The 19,367-nt window shown below is 41.8% G+C and overlaps 2 protein-coding genes across 8 annotated transcripts in view; one reads left to right on the top strand and one right to left on the bottom strand.

The window, feature by feature from the left end:
* LOC119173507 (WD repeat and coiled-coil-containing protein) overlaps positions 1-2,904 on the bottom strand; it is a 299,780-nt gene extending 296,876 nt beyond the window's left edge. For both annotated transcript variants that reach the window (XM_037424303.2, XM_075896540.1), the window contains exons 1-2: positions 2,708-2,904; positions 2,042-2,177 (exon numbers count right to left, since the gene is read on the bottom strand). In XM_037424303.2, coding sequence (XP_037280200.1) covers positions 2,042-2,177; positions 2,708-2,762 — 191 coding nt within the window. In that variant the 5' untranslated portion in view covers positions 2,763-2,904. The remainder of the gene's footprint in view (positions 1-2,041; positions 2,178-2,707) is intronic.
* Positions 1-13,331, top strand: part of LOC119173506 (uncharacterized) — a 157,198-nt gene extending 143,867 nt beyond the window's left edge. For 2 of the 6 annotated variants that reach the window (XR_012883817.1, XM_075865051.1), the window contains 2 exons: positions 6,125-6,329; positions 13,181-13,331. Coding sequence is in view for 4 of the 6 variants with exons in the window: in XM_075865051.1 (XP_075721166.1) it covers positions 6,125-6,329; positions 13,181-13,233 (258 nt within the window). In the remaining 2 variants the exon portion in view is untranslated. Of the gene's footprint in view, positions 1-6,124 lie in introns of all 6 variants that reach the window. The other 4 variants (XR_012883816.1, XM_075865049.1, XM_075896541.1 and 1 more) reach the window with 2 other exon arrangements.
* Positions 13,332-19,367: the final 6,036 nt, after the last annotated feature.

Raw genomic sequence — 19,367 nt, 5'->3', positions numbered from 1 at the left:
AGTATGCATCACGAAAATGAGGCACTGGGTGTGAAACTAAAGCTTTGTTTGGCAAAGTGGAACCCTACAACGCGGGCTAAGGCTGGGTTCTGAGTGTATAACGATACTATACAATTAACATCCACTATAACTATCTTGGCTACACTATTTGCTGGTGTTCATTAGAGTTGTGCCAAACAAACAAGCCCTAAATATTCCTTTCATTGGCACAAATGGATTGTATATATGCCTACATGCTCCCAATAATGAATCGTGTTATGATTTTGCAGATTCAGTTGGCTCGTATGGCCCCCATAGCAAAACAATGCAGATGTGAGACTAAACTCTTCCAAACTTTTTTCTTTTCTCAAACCAAACTTACTTTGAGTAAACTTTCTGGGAACGCTATGATTCTCAAACATATGCGCTTTTCTCCAGTTTTTTTTCTCTTACTACCTAAGTGTGCTACAGATGTCCCAATATAGACCAAAGTGGTGTTTTTGTCAAGTTCAGGATTTTATTTTAGAACCTATGTGCTGCAGTCAGGCAAAACAAAAGTATTTGTAGATACTATGTTTTATGAAGGGTTTGATAGAAGTAATTTATACACCTTATTGACAATCATATTTTGTAGGAAAATTCTAGAAAACACTACAATTTACTCAATTTAGTGTGCACACTAAAGATTGAAAACTTGGAAGGTATCATAAGGAACTGTTCAATAATAAAAGCACAATGCTCCAGCAACACAAGAAAACAAGTGTTGAAAGAATGCGTGCAATGGTTGATTTATGGAGAATTTTTTTTAGTACCAGGTTTTCCACCATTTCATGAATTTTTAATAATATTCACGGGCCCCAAAAAATTCTTGCTGCTCAAAATATTTTAGAAAAAGACTTTAAAACTAATCAATAGCTATGTAATTTTCTCAAAGTACTTGACAGAAACAGTTTTTTGGCGAGTGCCACAGTTGAGACAGTAGACGTGAAATGACCCATGTGTTCATAAGAAATGTGGCGGAAAATAACGAGCGTCGACTAATGAAAACAAAAAGAAGTTTCAAGTTCCCACTAAACAGGAGCTTTGTTCCCCCCGAAGTGAAACCAAAACTTTGTATTTTTTTTTTCAAGGATTAGTTGGCACTCGTTTGCCACGAATTTCGCTGGCTAGTCGCGCTTCCTTCATACACAGAATTTCACTTATAAAACATAAAAAACTTTAGGTGGGTAATTTCCCGCTGCTGTTGTCCAATCTGATATTGACCAGATTAATCTTTTCAGTAATAATTACTTCAATTTATCGATAGTCTGGATCACAAACCTGATGCCATATTTAAAGGAGGGTCAACGGCACTTCCTTTTTTTTACAACTAATAAGTAATGAAAAAAAGAAAAAGAAGGCATTGCAAACATTCTGCCAATTAGCAGGTACGCCTTAGGCAATCTCGCGAGGTGCCACCTAATTAGAAGACGAACAACGAAAGGGACGCCTTTCGCGCTCAGTGAGTGTAGATACACATGAGAACGGACATTTCAAGAATCTAAATTCCTTCGCACTTGTGAAAGAGCGAAGGAATTTGTGAAAGAGCGCAGCTTAGGCCTAGTAACTGAAACGCTCGCTGCGGCACGGTTTATCAAAGTTTCGCGATCGTTGGAAACCTAAAGCATACTTCACTGCACGCGACGTCGTGCTGTGGCTGAGCCCGCTTGCCGCAAAGCCGCCGTGGCGGGATACGTGACGCACAACTGCTTCAGTCGGGCATCGGCATGCACGCGCGGAGAAGGAAGCGTGCACTGTTTTTCGTTCACGTCGGCTGTTTCAGCCATACCCGACAACCTGCGGGTATATGCAAGTCCGCGCACGAACGGTCATCGATATGCGATTTCAGATATCGATCGGTACACACAAGAAAGAGACGTAAAATTGCTGAGGCTTGAGGGACCAAAAACTGGCCCATAAATTATTAAAAAAAACGAGCACGCGCGGCGATCGAGATACGAGCAGTGTGAATAGAGGACGGTCTTATTCGTCTCGCGTCCGTTCAGGTGGTCGGCAGACTCACCTGAACAAGCCGAGCACCTGATGTCGGCAGAAGTGGACTTGGTGATGGCTGGTCGAAGAATTCTTGGGCGGCTGCAACGGTGTGATGAAAACGCAGTCACCGTCCGCCCAGATGAGGCCCACGGTGCAGTAGAAACCTGAGCGAAAATCGGGAAAAAAAATCGATCTGTGTATACGCACGAGTTAAGCACCGCTCCGGAGTCAAAGCGTGTATGCAAAGGTGACACGCTATCGCAAAGCGTACGGAAAGAGTCGACTGGAGAAACGATGCGGTCCGCGCGAGCACTATAGTTCTTTCACAATCACTCAGCTAGACCCAGATATATTTGGGCCGCGCATCGCGTGTGACGGCGGCGTACGTAGTACATCGTTCTCGAATCCGCCGCTGCTTCAATGGAGTCGAGCGAGCAGCCCATCCCACCCGAGATGCTATCCATCGTCTCCGCTACTTATATATATAACTCCGTGCGGATCACCGAGATCTCCGGCCACCGTGAGAAGCATCGTGCACACCGATTGTTCCAAGCACGCCAACCGTAACGACGGCGCGCTTTTGACAGCGGCCGGAATGGGAGGCCCACTACTCGCGCGAGATAAGAGACATACGCAATGCGACCTTGGTTGGGCGTGCAGCGCACGCGAGCGACGAGAAAAGCGTGGTACTAACAGCTTCTCAGGGCATTGCATCCGGTGCGCCTGATCCTACAGCGCGACAACTCCATCCTTCCTTTTCGTGCCTGAGGTCACATTCCTCGTCCACACATCGTTACTACGATCGAAGCGATTAAAAAAAAAACTCCAAAATCCGAAAGGACCGCAGTCCGCAGTCCCACTGGGATGCTCGGAGCCGCTTATTGATGTCGCCGCCAGGTGTCGCCTGTCAATGGCTATCTGGTATCACGGCTTGGTGGCGCTAGCCACCGCCCGATCTAAAGGGTACAGCCATAACCATCCATCCATCCTGGACAGGGAGGGCAAATAGACTTTAAGCGGGTAGACCAAGTATCTAAAAACGTTGGGGTAGACTTAACTAGAAGGAGGTTATCTGATTGGTGGCTAAAGTCAAGGCACGAGTGAAAATTAAGCCCCTCATTGCAAAGTACCTGTCCAACTTTACTATTTAAAGGGGGAAAAAAAAGATCAATCTAATGGTTAGTTCACTAAGTATTACGGCTAGATAGCGTTAGCCGCCACCCGATCTAAAGGGTACAGCCACTTACATCCATCCACCCATCCATCCTTATGGAGAAGAATATAGAAAGAGGTCATGGTTCCTGGGCTGACGTCAAGGAGGTTTAATTTTTAAGTTTTTTTTAAACCTCCTTGGCTGACGTTCGGCAATGCGGTCTTGTGCATGAGATCAGAAGTTCAAGCAAGATTAGAAATTAAGCAACGTAGAATAGTAAGCTTGCTTTAGGAGCTCACGGGAATATACCAAATCGGGGATCACAAGGTGATATGGGATGTACATTATTTGAGGGCAGGGAAGCTAGCAGCAAGATAAAATTTCAGAAGCGATTGAGAGAAATGGGGGAGGAGCGTTGGGCTAGGAAGGTTTTCAGCTACTTGTACATGAAAAAGGTTGATACAAAATAGAGGAAGCGAACCAGAAAATTGGCTGGTAAATACTTAGAAAACAGCAGCTGGCCAAACCAAAGAGAACTATCAGTTAAGAAAAAAGTGAAGGAAACGGAGACTGACTTGTAGAGAATTGGCACTATTAAGAAGTCCGCACTAGAGATCTATCGACCTTTCAAGCAGAAAATTGCCAAGGAAAGGATCTATGATAATACTCGGGGTAGTTCTCTACTGTTTGAGGCCAGGATGGGAGTATACATTGCGAACCAAGACATATCGGGCGAAATACGAAGGGGTAGACACAGTATGCAGTGCGTGTGGAGAGGAAGAAGAAACTGCCGAACACTTGATAATGTTGTGTAAAGGGCTTCACCCTATAGTTCAGGATGATGGCGCAGAGTTTTTCAAAGCACTGGTGTTTAGGCACAAGGAGGGCAAAATAGACTTTAAGCGGGTAGACTTAACTAGAAGGAGGTTATCTGATTGGTGGCTAAACTGAAGGCACGAGTGAAAATTAAACCCTTCACTGCAAAGTACGAATCCTCAACCTCACTATTTAAAGGGGGAAAAAAGATAAATCTAATGATTAGTTCACTAAATATTACGGCTAGGTGGCGCTAGCCGCCGCCCAATCTAAAGGGTACAGCCACATCCATCTACCCATCTATCCTTATTAATTTGTTGCGCTTAATAAACCACGGAGGAAGGAAAGGAAATAAACTAACCAAGCTACCCCAACGAACATCAGTTATACTAAACGAGCACGAGACGCTAGAGCGCATATTACCCATAATTGTGGCTTTGTGCTTGGATTTCATTACTTCACTGATGGCGCCAGCTAGCGCACTTCCGCGCCAGTGTATTGGTGATCTGTGCTTCCGCGCGTCCTCAAATTCCGCCTTCGCATCGTTCACAGATTTGCTTTTGTGTCCGGCACTTGGTTTGGGTGAGTATTTCCTCGTTCTCGGATGAGAACTTTGGTTGTAATTCAACTGAGCCTGCTTTTGATGCTTCCAGAAGGCCTGTCGAAAATGGTATAGCCGAGGCTGGTCAGCGTTAAACTGAACATAGCACGTAGGTGAGGGGAATAAAATCAAAAACAGCTATAACACGAATAAAGGGATACGCTGTGGGAATACTTAAGTTCGCTCAAACAATTCGCGGGAATGTCGTTGTTGTTGTTTTTTTCCCTGTGCAAATGGCTCGTACCCAAAGGAGGGGATTGGCCGATTATAAGGTGAATTTGCCCCATACTTTCAGCATTGCGTCATTTCTACAAAACTTTTGTAACTTAATTTTGATTTGAAATGCCGATATCAAGTGTGCAGAAAATAAAATGAAGAAAAATAGTGAGACCGTAATTTAGCAAGAAAATCGTTTAGTCGCAGTGATGTATGCCTGAACGGCGAATAAAACATCCCTGTGGCTGAAACCCAGTGTAGAGGCTCCAAATGAAAGATCAGGTTGTGATAATTGCAAGCCCAGTCTTTGAAGAGGTGGTGCTAGTATGCTTTGCCTGAATAAATCGAAACGGCGACAATGTAATAAAAAATGACTGATCGTTGCAATGATTACAGTAAATGCACATAGGGGACTGCTGCGCGGCGCACGAGCCACCCCATACAAAAACGGCTCCTGCGCCGCACGGAAGTGACGTCACAAAAATCATCACGACATACGTCGTTTTTGATTTAGCGCGTTGTTCGAATTTACTGAATCGGAACGTGACTCAGCTGCTCAGCAGACGCTCACTTGCTGCTGCTGCGGCTAGAGTACGGTTGGTTGCTGCTTCTGCGAGCTGTCTACAGGCCTTGTTCTGCTACATATTCGCAAGCCTCGAACATCATCTTCATCTAAGCTCAACCGCTCATTTTTACTGCTATTTTATATTTACTAACGTTGTTTATATCCATCCCAATACGTATTTTTGAGATTTTTAGCGTATAGGCTCATTTAGCAGCATCTGTACGCGGCCCTTACTTTGGTCATCCATGTTAACGTGCTTCGTATCTGTGTCGTAGTGCATTTGCGTAATTGACAGCCGTGTTTTAGATTAAATATTCACTTTCTTGTTTTTTTTTTTTTCATGGTGTAATTCTGAATTGAAAGTGTGCGCAACATGACGCGTGTGTTATTAGCTGGCGATTCGATGGTGAAATACGTGGACCAGTATTTCCCATCGCGCCCTGGCTTGTCTGTTAGCGTTGCCGCACCCAGAGGAATAAGAATTGAGCACTTACTCTCAATGATTGCTGACAAGCTGGCCAGTTTTGATGTTGTCATTGTACATGTTGGCATGAACAACACTGTTGACAGTGTCAACATGTGCATGAACAAATATCGCCAGCTCGCTCAGAAAATCATCGAAAGCAATTCCACGTTGCATGTAGCTTTTTCTGCCATTCTTCCTCGGGGGCAGAATCAGTAGTACCGCAAAGGGGAACAGTTGTCTGATGTTTGTCATTTGAATGACCACTACAAGAATGTGAATGCCACACTCGCACAGCTTTGCCTGGAGAGGAGCTTCACTATCCTGGATAGTCTCGTGGACAGCTGGCCTGGATTCCTGAGCAGGGATGGTGTCCACCCCAGCCGGCTTGGCAACAAGGTGCTGGCAGACTTCCTGCACTGGGAGGCCTGTGCCTTGTCCACCCACCTAGAGAGGAGACGCATCCAACAGTCCTACAAGGAGTCCAAGGCATCTGCACGGAGTGGGTGGGCTCGGCAGGAGTACTTTGCCATCAACTTGGAAGTCGATTTTCCTGCACTTGGTATGCATGCAGTTCAATATTCTCCAGCAGTAGGTGGACCTTCCACTGCACCAGCTCCTGTCTGAAAAACCAGCAGTGCTCTCATGCAGAGACACGACACTGACCAACTGGCCAGTACCATTCATGGTATTGGCTTTACGCTCGTTGGCGGTGTCCGCCTTCGCTGCAAGGGAAGCAAGGCTTGGTGGACCTGGGACAGCCTGCCTTCCCCATTTTCCATGGCACAAGTGTACCATACGAGGGAAACACTGGGGAGAGGCCTGTTCAGCCGATGATCCCTAGTCGAGGTGCAAGCACCACTTGTGACAGGAAAATAAGGAGAGCCTCACAGGAGCATGAGAGTGCTCTTGTGCGCTCTTCTGTGGGGGAAGAGGAGGCCAGTGCTGGAAAAGCGGCTGTGCCACAGGCTGTCGGTCAGTGTGGCGACAGTGAGTGGAAACTGGTGCAGTCAAAGAAGAGCCGGCGGAAGGCTGCGGCACTGCACAAGCAAGAACAGAGCTCTAAACTGTGTGCAGATAGTGAAGGCAAAGTTCTTGCTCTGACAGCTGCCAAGTCTATCAGGTCCACTTCACCTATGACAGCAGTAGTGAGCCAGAAACAGATTCAGTCTGCTTCTTCCGCTGTCTGTGGTAGAGAGCCTGAAGAACGAGCCAGTGTCTCGTACAACGTCATTCGTGATAGCTTTAAAAAGGTGCAGCGTGTTCCTAGTAAGCAGTTGAAAGACTGCTCAGTTAGTTTCGCGACTCACTGTGAATCTGTCACGAATGACGCTGTGAACGAGGTTTCTGTCTGCAAAAGCCATCCACCAGCACTGACTCGGGATTGCATGCGAATTGAGCGCGATCCTGGCACAGAGGCTGGTGACCCTATGGAAGCTGGGTGCACTGCAGCTGTGCAGTACAAGTATTGTGAGGCGGCTTTGACATCCAGAAGCAGGCCTGCCAGCCCTGGTGCCCAGGCTATTTGTGTAAACACTGGTGCCAACCCAACTGTCCTCAATAACCCAGTAAATACACTATATGGTGGGGGTAGCAAAGTTTATTTAAATGCAACATTTGATAACTTTCCTTCCTTTAAGAAAAGCTTTGATGAGTGGTACAGGGAGGGCAGGCACGTAGTCATGATAAATAAGAGTAATAAAAGTCCATTCGCATCAGAAGATAAGGACTTCGAGTATATTAGGGTTAAATATAGCTGCATTCACGGTCGCACAATAAAGCCCCGGGTGATAGGAAAGCGACCAAAGCAAGCTTACAATGGTACTGGCTGTGAAATGACAGTATCGGTAAGCCTATGTAAATCGCCTACTCTGCACTACAAAATAACTAAACTACAAGCTAAGCATAACCATCCCACAGAATATTATGATTTGTATCCTCAGAAGAGGTTCCTGAGTTGTGGAGAAAAAGAAGAATTCTTTGACTTAGCTAAATGTAATATTGGCGCAAAGGATTTTAAAAACTTGGTCGAGCAGAAAACTGGTAAGAAGTTAACTACAAAGGACATTAATAATTACAAGCAACGATTTTCTATTCCTATCCGCAATGAGCAGGCTCATGGCGAAATGGTTTTAGAGCAGGTAGAGACCTTGCTAAAAAATAATCCAAACTGGGTTATTCACTATGAAATGAATCAAAATAATAACCTCCAATTCATACTTTTTCAAACAACGCACATGCGTGAGATTTTGGAAAAGTATCCAGAGATTCTATTTATTGGTGGAACGTAAAAAGTGAATATTGAGGGTTATATTCTTTACTCTATATTAGTTTAAGATGGTCGTGGTCGTGGGAGACCTGTGTGTTATGCCTTCTTACGAAATGAGACGACGGAAATTATTGAGCCCATGTTCACAAAGTTTGTAGATTTCAACCCATTTGTTGTGTCTGCTTGCAAAGTAGTGATGATTGATAAAGATCTCAATGAACTGTGCATTTTAACCAGTATTTTTCCTAATTCTAACATACTTTTGTGTACGTGGCATGTGTTGCATTGTTTCTAGCAAAAGGTTAATGAAAAAGCTAGACAGCAACGTGATCAGTTGCTTCCTCTCTTAAAAAGCTTAGTTTATTCACCCACTGAGCAAGACTACTTCGATAAGCTTGCTGACCTCCAAGCTATGACTTGCACAGATTTCATTTCTTACTATATGCATAACTGGCTCTTGTGTAAGGAAATGTGGGTACATGCATATCGGCAAGCCCTTCCTACATTTGGTAATAATACTAATAATCGCATTGAGTGCCACAATCAAAAGATTAAAAATTATCTCTCTTCAAGCATGCATTTGGTTCAAGCAATAGAAGCATTGGTAGGTTACATTGATAATCTTTATCTCTACAGTTCTCTAAGCTTAAAGAAATGAAGCTGAACCTAAACATAAATGATTTCAATGACCCATTTCAGCTAGAATTGTCCCGTAATTGCACTTCTGAGGCTACAAGTAAAGTACTAGAGCAGTATGAGAAGTTTAAAAATGTAAGTTATCAAGTCACTTCCACTTCTAATTCTTATGTTGTAGTGTCACCAAGATCACAGTACAGTGTTTCATTGTGCTTGACTTCTTGCACATGTGCTTTTTATAACCAGTACACTCTGCCTTGTGCACATATTTTAGCAGTGCGTGACTTTACTAAGCAAGATCTTTTCGACAAGGCTTGCATACCAGACAGGTGGTGCAAGGATCATTTGCTGAGTGACAGCTGCACAACCACTAGTGCCACACCAGTGGTAACAAGCAGCATTCAGTCACCATCCTGTGTGAAGCTTGACACTGCACAAAAGAAGTATACTTATGCTTATAGGAGTCTTTGCGAAATGTCAAAAACCGGGGCTAACGTATTATCTAATTGTGGTGAGAAGGAGTTAATGGAAAAACTTTCGTCCTGCGAGGCTTTCTTCAGAAATTTAACCACATTTTCTCGTAACCAAACTTCAGCAGCCATAAAGGCTGCACCAGCTTCGTTAGCACAAACTACTGCCACAAGTTATCTTGGGCATTCTAACAGTACAAAACTTGTGGTACCTTTGGTTAAAGCAAGAAGGGGGCGGCCAAAAAAAGTGAGAGCTGTCAAGCGTAAATTTTTCCCAAATCAAGTAAAAAAGGTAGGCCTTGCGACGGTTAAAGTAGACATGTTAAATGTCTACAAACGGTATCCTCTTTCGGATGCAGATTTAAATGTTCTGGTACAGGGCACCTCCATATCAGATAGCGTAATCAATGTCGCACAGTATTTAATTCAGAAAAAATATCCTACTTGTGTCGACTTTCAAGATGTCTTACTGGGCCGATGTTTACAATTCACTCAAATCAAAGGCCCTTTCGTTCAAATCTTGCATGTTCAGAACCCCAATCATTGGCTTACAGTAACAAATGTTGGTGCGGACAAAAACAGTCTTTATATATGATTCAACTGATCAAGATACCCCTCCTGATGCTGTTAGGCAAATCTGTCATGTTCTTAAATTACAATCGCCAACATTAACCCTTCAAGCAATGAAGGCACAAAACCAGTGCAACACACTTGACTGTGGCTTGTTTGCAATTGCTAACATGTATTATATAGCGTCAGGCAGAAAACCAGAAACTTTGAACCTTAACCAGGTTATGCTACGCAAACATTTGCTGCAATGCATACAGAGTGGTATGATCGAAGACTTTCTACTTATAAACACCATGGCTGCTCGCGTACAGCCAAGAGATAGTATTTACAAGTTACATTGTGTCTGCCAGCAACCACAATATAGTGGGGTAGTATTGGACATTACTTGCGCAGGTTGTTCAAGAGGATTTCGCGGAGCTTGTCTCGGCTCTTTAGCAGCTAACTTGGACAAAAAAGTATTCGTGTGTTCTAAATTATGCTTGCTGGTTGCCAAGGAAAAGATACATTCTCCTAATTAATAATAGCATTCCATTTTGGTGTAGACATATGGCAAAATTTCTAACCATTCTTCATGTCTCCTCCTCTAATTTTTACTTTTCTTTAAAGGGCCACTCACCGGGTTTGACAATTTTGAGCTGACAAGTGCAATACGTACATCGGGAGTTTATGGTCACGTCTGCCAAACATTGCAACTCTATGTGCCGCGGAAATGGGTCAAATTTCAAGACGAACGCTTCTCCCCCTTTTTTTTGCGGGTGCGCCCCCAGAAAAGGAGGGTATGATGTGCACATATGAATCGCCCTACATACACAGCAGTGCAGTGACGTTGGTCCTCTATGTAGACGACTGTGCTCTGACGCTGCCAACAGTGGCACGTGACATGGCGGAAATTATTTAACGTGACATGCATAGTTAATGTAATTTGTTGCTTGAAGAGATTAATAAAACTTGGGATACATATTGAGACGCAATAGGAAAATGTGTTTGTCTTTTTAATTTTTTTCCCCGTGAATTGCAACGAGATGCCGAGCTAATGTGCTGGCGTTTCGCATGCGTTCGTGTCTCCGCGGTTACTGCATCAAGCAGACTCCTGTCCTGGAAAAGAAATTAATGGTCCTGTGCATTCGAGCACTCATTATGATCATCTTTTCAACCGCATCAAAGCCAGCGTTTCCAAACAATTTCGCAAAAACAGGCAGTAGACACAAAACAATGCTGGTCAACAAAACAACACCGCTCGCGCTCTCGAGGGTTGGGCTTGTTTGAGCACGTAATGTGCATGTGACCTCTTGGTTGGATGCTGGAGAGGGTAGGAAAGAGATTTGGCTTGTGAAGGCTACACGGGGGAGTGGCAAGGGTTTTGAGCTTGCCTCCTTTCATCCTTGTTTCCTGCTGTTAAAGAAAGAAAAAACTATTTTCTCAGCTCGTAATAAACCGATTGAAAAACTTTTTGTGGTATAATGCTCTCCGTTAGATACACAACAACTTCCACAGTCTAACTAAAATTTGTTATGGGACCTGGTGAGTGGCCCTTTAAAGACTGACTTCAGGGATCGAAAGTATGAAGTTAGGCATGTTGGTAATGCATAACTGATCACATAGCAAAAAATTTGACCCAGGACAAGAGAAGGAACAAACGCGAGTGCTCACTTCCAAGAAGATTTATCTTGAAGAGCAAACACATATATACTCCTGAAATGTGAAAATCGGGCAAATCATTCAAGACGCCCACAACTGCCATACGCAAATATCTTACATTTTCAAAAAAGACAATTTGTTTTGACAAAGCCCGAGACAGAGTGCTGACGCAGTTCAGCGCTAGTCTACAAATCCTCTTTGCCTCGATAATTTCTCTTGGCATTTTATTTGTTGTTTTTTCTTCCAGCAATAATGATGTCGTGCAAAATTATTTTGCAGCCACACGTGCTGCAATTAACACGCTTGTAACCTCAAGAATGGTCGCAATCGTTTCTTGACCTTGCACTGCAGCAGGTGTGGCTCCAAACCACTTTTGTGTGACATTATTATCATTGGGGAAAAAAAACTACGAGAGAAATTGTCGTGGCAAAAAATATTTGTAGACTAGAGCTGAACTGCATCAGTACTTTCTCTCACTCTCTCTCTAAGGATTTGTCAAAACGAATTGTCTTTCCTGAGGATGTAAGGTTTTCGTGCATGGCAGTTGTGGGCTTTTTGAATGATTTGTCTGTTTTTTGAATTTCAAGAGTATATATGTTTGCTCTTCAAGATAAATCTTGTTGGAGGCGAGCACTCGTCTTTGTTCTTTCTCTTGTTCTGGTTCAAATTTTCATGTTATGTGATGAGTTAACTTTCTGCATGTACCACCTTATTTTTCTCTCTTGTTGTAAGTTAGTGGTGGAGCGTTAACTAGGAGTAAATAAAAAAATTGCCAAATGTATGTTACCCCGACGAACGAAATTCCTTTGTTGAGGCAGTCCTTTCTGTGGCATTTCTTCTTTATTCACTTCTCTTCACATCAAACCTCAAACCTGTCTCTTTCATAAAAGTTCTAGAACTGGTTCTTGCTTTGTTTTGTTTTTTTGCCAAAAGTAGAAAAACTTCCCTTCGTTTAGCAAATTTCCTGAACTAAAATATATTCATATCTAATGCACGGAATGAAAAATAAAAAAACAAGAAAATTCATAGGCTGATCGCTAAATGTCAACTGAATAAGGATTTCGGAAATAATACTATGAATGGCACACAACAAACACTCATGCATGCAGCCTTTTACCATGTGCGGCTGTAAACTGCAAAAAAATGTATCATATATTGTATATGATTTGCTTTTTTTTTTCTTTGCAGCAACGGTAACTTGCCCTTTAAGAGAAAAATATGAATATCAAATTTTCAAAAATAGTCATTTTTGAAAACCTGTCAATATATCAAAATGGTTTAGTTGATTCATGATTATACGAGCAGTTCTTGCATGCCTGTGGCACTGGGATTGTTAATGTAGGCAGGCTGAGTTTGTAACGTTCTAAAGCCTCAGCATTTTGGTGTTATATTACATTCAGATATTTTATGAATTCAATTATGAAATTTGCTCACAATAAGTTTGCTACAAATTAGGCAACCAAAGTCTGTGTATATATTGCCCACATTAACGTCACACTGCCACAAGTCTCTAGGCGGAGCCTGACCACTACAGAGCGCGTTCTCGGGTGACGGATAGAGAAAAGTCTTGCAATGAAGTGATGCTAAGCAGCTTCTATTAACAAACAAGACTGGGACTTGTGCCCGTTGACCAACAGGCAGAAAATACATATGACAACAGGAGTCTTTTCACTGCTGTGGTGGGCAAGTTGAAAGTTTCAGGTGCCATTTTTTAAACTCTTTGATTTATCTGTTGTTTTTTTTTTCATCTGTTTTCTTCATCTTGTACAGGTCCAGTACATTGTGGACTCACCCTGTTGTCAAGTCGTCAGGAAGTTGGATGATGCTGTCTTCTTCCAGCTAAATTATGCAACTACTGAGAAGGGGATCAGAATTCTATTTTGTAGCAGTTATTTTACAAATAAATGTTAGTAAAATTTTTCTTGGTTGTAGTAGTGTCATTGTGTATTCACAGACCATAACATTACATAAGACAGTAATTCAAGTGCACAGCAAAAAAAGTGCTGCTATGAGCACCTGTTATCAATATCAACTGCTCATTCTTAATTTTGGTCTTTTATTTATCGTACATCAAGTAGCCGCAATGGCTTAGTTTACAGGCTGAGATAAAATTTAGCTCCCTTTTTTGCACGCCAAAGGTTGCTGGCAGTGAAACAGCGTTGTCAGCATTTTGATAGATACTTTGAAAATGAACGTGAAAACGACTGAGCCACAAGACAAAGGCGAAGTACTGAGTCTTTCTCATCTCGTGTCTCCGTCGTGTTCATGGCCGTTTTCCAAGAATGCATAGTTTCCAACTCGACCTTAGTGATATATTGTGAAAACTTTATAAAAACATGAATCTCCGAAGTTAAGTATAAAACTTTCACATAGAATGCATCACTTCTAGCGTCAACAGTTGAGCTATTACAAAACTTTGATAAGTCGCAATACACATAAAAGCAAGTATGGTCAAGCTTCACTGCCTTGTGAAAACACTGTGAAAAAGCCAGCGTGAGCAGAAGAGCATTACATGATACGAAATGAACACATGCACAGGCCACTTGTGTATCAAACAAATATAAGCATTTGCGACTGCTCAGGCCAAATATGCATCTTGGCACGTCCGTTTCAGGCAAACAAAAGGACAAATACTAAAATATGATCAAGCTTCACTGCATTGCAAAGCACTGCGGTAAAGCCAGCGTGAGCAGAAGAGCATTGCATGATACGAAATGAACGCATGCACAGGCCACTTGTGCATCAAACAAATATAAGCATTTGCGACTGCTCAGGCCAAATATGCATCTTGGCACGTCCGTTTCAGGGAGACAAAAAGACAATTATCAAAAGATGATTAAGCTTCACTGCATCGCAAAAGCACTGCGGTAAAGCCAGAGTGAGCAGAAGAGCATTACATGATACGAACATGATACGAAATGAACGCATGCACAGGCCACTTGTGCATGAAACAAATATAAGCATTTGCGACTGCTCAGGCCAAATATGCATCTTGGCGCGTCCTTTTCAAACAGACAAGACAATTACCAAAAGATGATTAAGCTTCACTGCATTGCGAACGCATTGCGGTAAAGCCTATAAGTAAATGATGTGCAGCAATCAAAAGATATATGCCTTATTCATCGTACCCACCTGTTGGTGTATTAAAGCTGCTCACATTTGGCAGGCCATTATGTGAGTGAGAGGCAATACCTGATGTGATAATAGCTGTTATATTTCTTTAATTGCTCACTTTGGGAACTATAGCTGGTTGATCACAAGTTGAATTTAATAACGCGTTCGATGCTCTAACCACTGAGCTACCACAGCGGCCTAATGCAAGTTGAATTTGCATGAGTCCTTGAGTAACTTAGCCAAGTGCCATCTTTGCACATGATGTCTTAGCTGTCACAGAGTTATATAAATAGATTGATGTGGCGTGGCTTTGATTGCGCGCACAGTGCTGTTTAGGTTAACTGCTGCAGATGGGGAATAAATATTTAAAATCTCGTGGTACGCGATGCATTTGGTCAGGCATGCAGGGCTTATTCCTAATGTACGGCTCCTGCTTACGAGCTGCACAGTCTGCGATCTGCGCCGATAGAGAAACTGATGGTGGAAGAAAAATTACTCTCTCCCACTAAAGAGAACCACGCATACGTGTGAAGCAGCGGGCGCTAACGCTTACACAGGTGGTGCCGTTTACGCTGGCTCTCGTCGCAACGTTGCGCAAGAGATCAACCTGGGGACGAGGCGCTAAGCACGCAGTGATGAACCGGTGTTTCTTACGGTAACATGCCAATCACTGCTAATGGGTGAGAGACACGAGACTGTTATTAAATGCAGAGACCCTCAGTACACTTTTAACTAAGTATAATGCGCACTCTGCTCATTTTCATTGTACAACAACGCACAAGAGAAATCTATCACTAGCACTACCTTGGAGGTCAATATCCAGTGCCTAATACGGGGTGGCCAGTGAACGGTTGTGCAGTGCTAGCAGTCATTTTTTTTTTATCAAGGAACTCGCTATCAGATGCTGCTTGCGTCGGTGGTGCGAGTCGAGAGAGGGGGGAGTGTAGGAGAGAAGAGAGACGGGGAGGGGACGCGCATGCGCAGCAAGGGTGGTCACACCGCACACAGCGTTGAACTCGACCATAACATGCTTGGCATCTAAAATGGCCCCAGTGTACGAGAGAAAATTGCTGGATCTGCAGTCGAAGATTTTCCGCCAAAGAAATGTAGACTGCAGACTCTAGATCACATTACCGGCTGCCATTCGGTTCAGCACATTAAAAATATCAGTTAATTTACATGGAGCATACTACAAACTATAGCTAGATGTACTTTATAAATGTGCCCATAAAATCACCTGTAAATTTACACGGTGGACACTAATCCAGAGTTCCGGCCTGTTTCTGAAGCATTGTTATAGCAGAACACTGAAAAACATTGCTGAAGGTGCATATATATATATATATATATATATATATATATAGTTATATATATATTACCACAGCAATTCATACACGCCATTCTAACAACCTGACATACACATGGCCCCACTCATGGGTTGGCTGCTGTGAGGAGCATGCACAGTAGCTTTCGTTGACACTCGCAGTGCATCATGTTACTGTAACATAAACAACAGCGACATAAGGCTAGACTATATTAGTTTTATGACATTCTTTGGCTCTCAAGGAGCAGGATGCTCTTCTTGAAAAAAAAAAGAAAAGGCAGATCCCATGTACAGTATATAGGAATCGATGCATAATGCGAAGCAGCCAGGAAGGAGGAAACCATGCTGTACAATTAAGACGTGGATATTATGATTTGCATGTTAGGAAATGTCATTTATGGTCATCATACAGTGGTATGCAATGCAAATTTCGCTGTATATTAAGCTAGCGAAATTGCCGCAAGCACACCAAGAACCCGGCATGTAAATCACGTGGTGCATGACTGTACGTCATAATTTACATGTTACCATTTGCTCTTTATGTTCATCATGCAGTCACGTCCATAGGTTGACGAACTCACCCACGAGTCGACTCAATCAAACTCAGATCAAGCCGTGAGCCTCAGTCTGAATCAGCTGCATAAGTTTTGCTGACCCATGATCACGTCATATTAATTTTGGTATAAACCAAGCTATAGCAATATAACCGCAAGCACACCAAGAGCGTGACATGTATGTTAGCCCATTCGTGACATGCATGTCATGGTTTTCTCATTACCGCACCCTTAATTTATGTTATTTGTACAAAAATATCCCGCCATATCATGTTTGGCATATATCTATATAATGAAATGGCTGCGAGTGTACCAATCAATGTATACCAATTTTGGGGTGTACATCTCTTTAATGAAATGATAAGGAGTGCACAAGGTTGTAGGTGGCTAGATAGATAGATACATAGATAGGTATATATATATATGTGTGTATATATATATATATATATATATATATATATATATATATATATATATATATATATCATGTTAAGGCGTTTATTAGCCGGCAACGAGCGAGAATATAAAATGGCGACAGTCACAGCCAAGCACGGGCTCTCAGCGCGAGCGGCGTCCTTGTTGGGTAGCCCCACTAGTAGGTACTCAAGAGTTCAACCCATTTCATAGTTCGGAGGCTTCGCTACAATATATATATATATATATATATATATATATATATTGTTAAGGCGTTTATTAGCCGGCAACGAGCGAGAATATAAAATGGCGACAGTCACAGCCAAGCACGGGCTCTCAGCGCGAGCGGCGTCCTTGTTGGGTAGCCCCACTAGTAGGTACTCAAGAGTTCGACCCATTTCATAGTTCGGAGGCTTCGCTACAATATATATATATATATATATATATATATATATATATATATATATATAGAGAGAGAGAGAGAGAGAGATTATTTGATTGTATGATTGATTGATTCAAAGTCACAGAAGTTCACTAAGAATTGCATTGAATTTGAAGTTAAACAATTGTAAAAGGTCAGCTTTTATTAGTATATTGTGTGAATGAAACCAGTGCTCTATCTGGCTTATTAAATGCATGTTATTTAATTTATTGTTATATAAATATACAAAACACACCTATTTCATTTGCAGAACCCTCTGAAGAAAGTAGCATGTTATGATTGTAAATCTGTAATGGCTGGATGGCTCATTGGGATGTTGTCACTCTCTGACCACATTGCTTGTATTGCCTCTGTTGGTTACCCAACGCCAATGATAACCCCATTTCATTCATAGACAGTGCCAAGTTTACTGCCTACATCCCAGATCAGTGGGCTTGGGCTGAAGGCTGTTGTTGCGAACGCGTGTTGCCACTTGCATTACATTGTCAAAAAAGTTTACAGTGTGACAAAATTGAAAAAAACAAAGTATTCTCGAGTTCAAAAAACAATACTTCCCTGTAACTTCACATATCTTTAGCTAACATATATAACTTTATGAATACTTTTAGTCCACTAAGTGACCAGCACAAAGTTGGTCTTCAATGAACACTGAGCTTTTTTCTAAAAAAAAAAGCGAAATTGGACTTTATTTTTCAGACGATATATCTTGAGCACCTCAATCGTTTTTACTTCATAGCATGTTGAACAGGCTGCTATGACATATTATTTGTGCCGTTTTGTTTTGACATGCTTCCACAGTGAATATAGAATTTCACAAATTTATTCAATTTGGCTCGTGCCAAAATACCTTAATGTGTTTATATACATAAAAAAGTAATTTATTTATAGTTACATTATCTCATTAGCTTGCCATAAACACCATTTTATCGAGTGCATCCTATAGACATCCTTTGAATGAAAATTGTTGTTTGATACTCTCTAGCTGAGTCGGCAAAAAGCTATAAACTAGCAGGAACAGGCAGGAAAATTTTCGTCTATAGAAATTAGCAAACAGAGGAAGTTTTAAACACAAAAAAAATGTGGTGATTTTTAAGCCAGATTTTGCAAAAAGCTGTTGGAGAGTGAGAATCATTTTAGTGGAGAGTTGGAGATGTTTGGCTTTTTGCCTGACATGTTACTACAGATACTACATGATAACTATGATATATGCAGTGATAAATACATAACACATGCACTCACACACGTGCACTACACTATTTACGATGTTTCATTCAGATTTGGAGCCCAAAAGAATGTCAGTAGCACTTTTGTGGCATGTAACGCACTGGAGCTACTTTGCCATGGGCCTAAAATATCTGGTGACTCTCCTTAAAAAGTATAAGTGATTGCTGTCTATATCTAACAAATTGTGGTATTTTGGATTATATTTATCATACCTTTATCTCGTGTTTGTTTGATACTATTGAGATTTTGCTATAATTTTAAACAATAAAAAATATTCCCCTAGAGTTTTTCAAACAAAAGACCAAATTGAATGGTACTACACAATATTACATGCACTTTTCAAATACTTTCACACCATTCATTCTGACACGTCAACTCTACCATGCTGTGTCCAAACTTTTATTGCATGACTTCATCAGTGTACTGTTATGATTTACTTTAGAGTTTTGCCTCTAAATTTAAGTTTACAGACTTTAACAAAGTAGTACAACCTTTTCGAGACAGTGTATTGGAAGGCTCCAGACAATTTGAACCCCATTGGGTTCTTTATTGTGCTCTAGTATTCCACCTGACGTGGTTCTCTAAGATTTCACTTCTACAGAAATGCAACCGTGGTGCTTGGATTAATCAAAGCTGCATCTATTGGGCGAGTAGGCGAGTACTGTATGAGCCACTGAAGCAACACCACCTCTGAAAATATAAGTGCATACATGTGCACCAGCCTATACATGCAAGCGCTTCTCTTGAATAAAAAATGATTTTTTTGTGGCTCAAGTATTTTCTTGCTATTTTTTTTCTTCAGGCTTAGAAATGGCATAAAAAGACATTCACAGACTTTATTGATAATGACTAACCAGCCTAAAAATTGATAAAGCGGTTTCATTT

The sequence above is a fragment of the Rhipicephalus microplus genome, chromosome 5 (assembly GCF_043290135.1).
Source record: "Rhipicephalus microplus isolate Deutch F79 chromosome 5, USDA_Rmic, whole genome shotgun sequence".
NCBI lineage: Eukaryota > Metazoa > Arthropoda > Arachnida > Ixodida > Ixodidae > Rhipicephalus > Rhipicephalus microplus.
The sequence above is the reverse complement of the archived record's forward strand: the minus strand, read 5'-3'. Positions and strand labels throughout refer to the sequence as shown.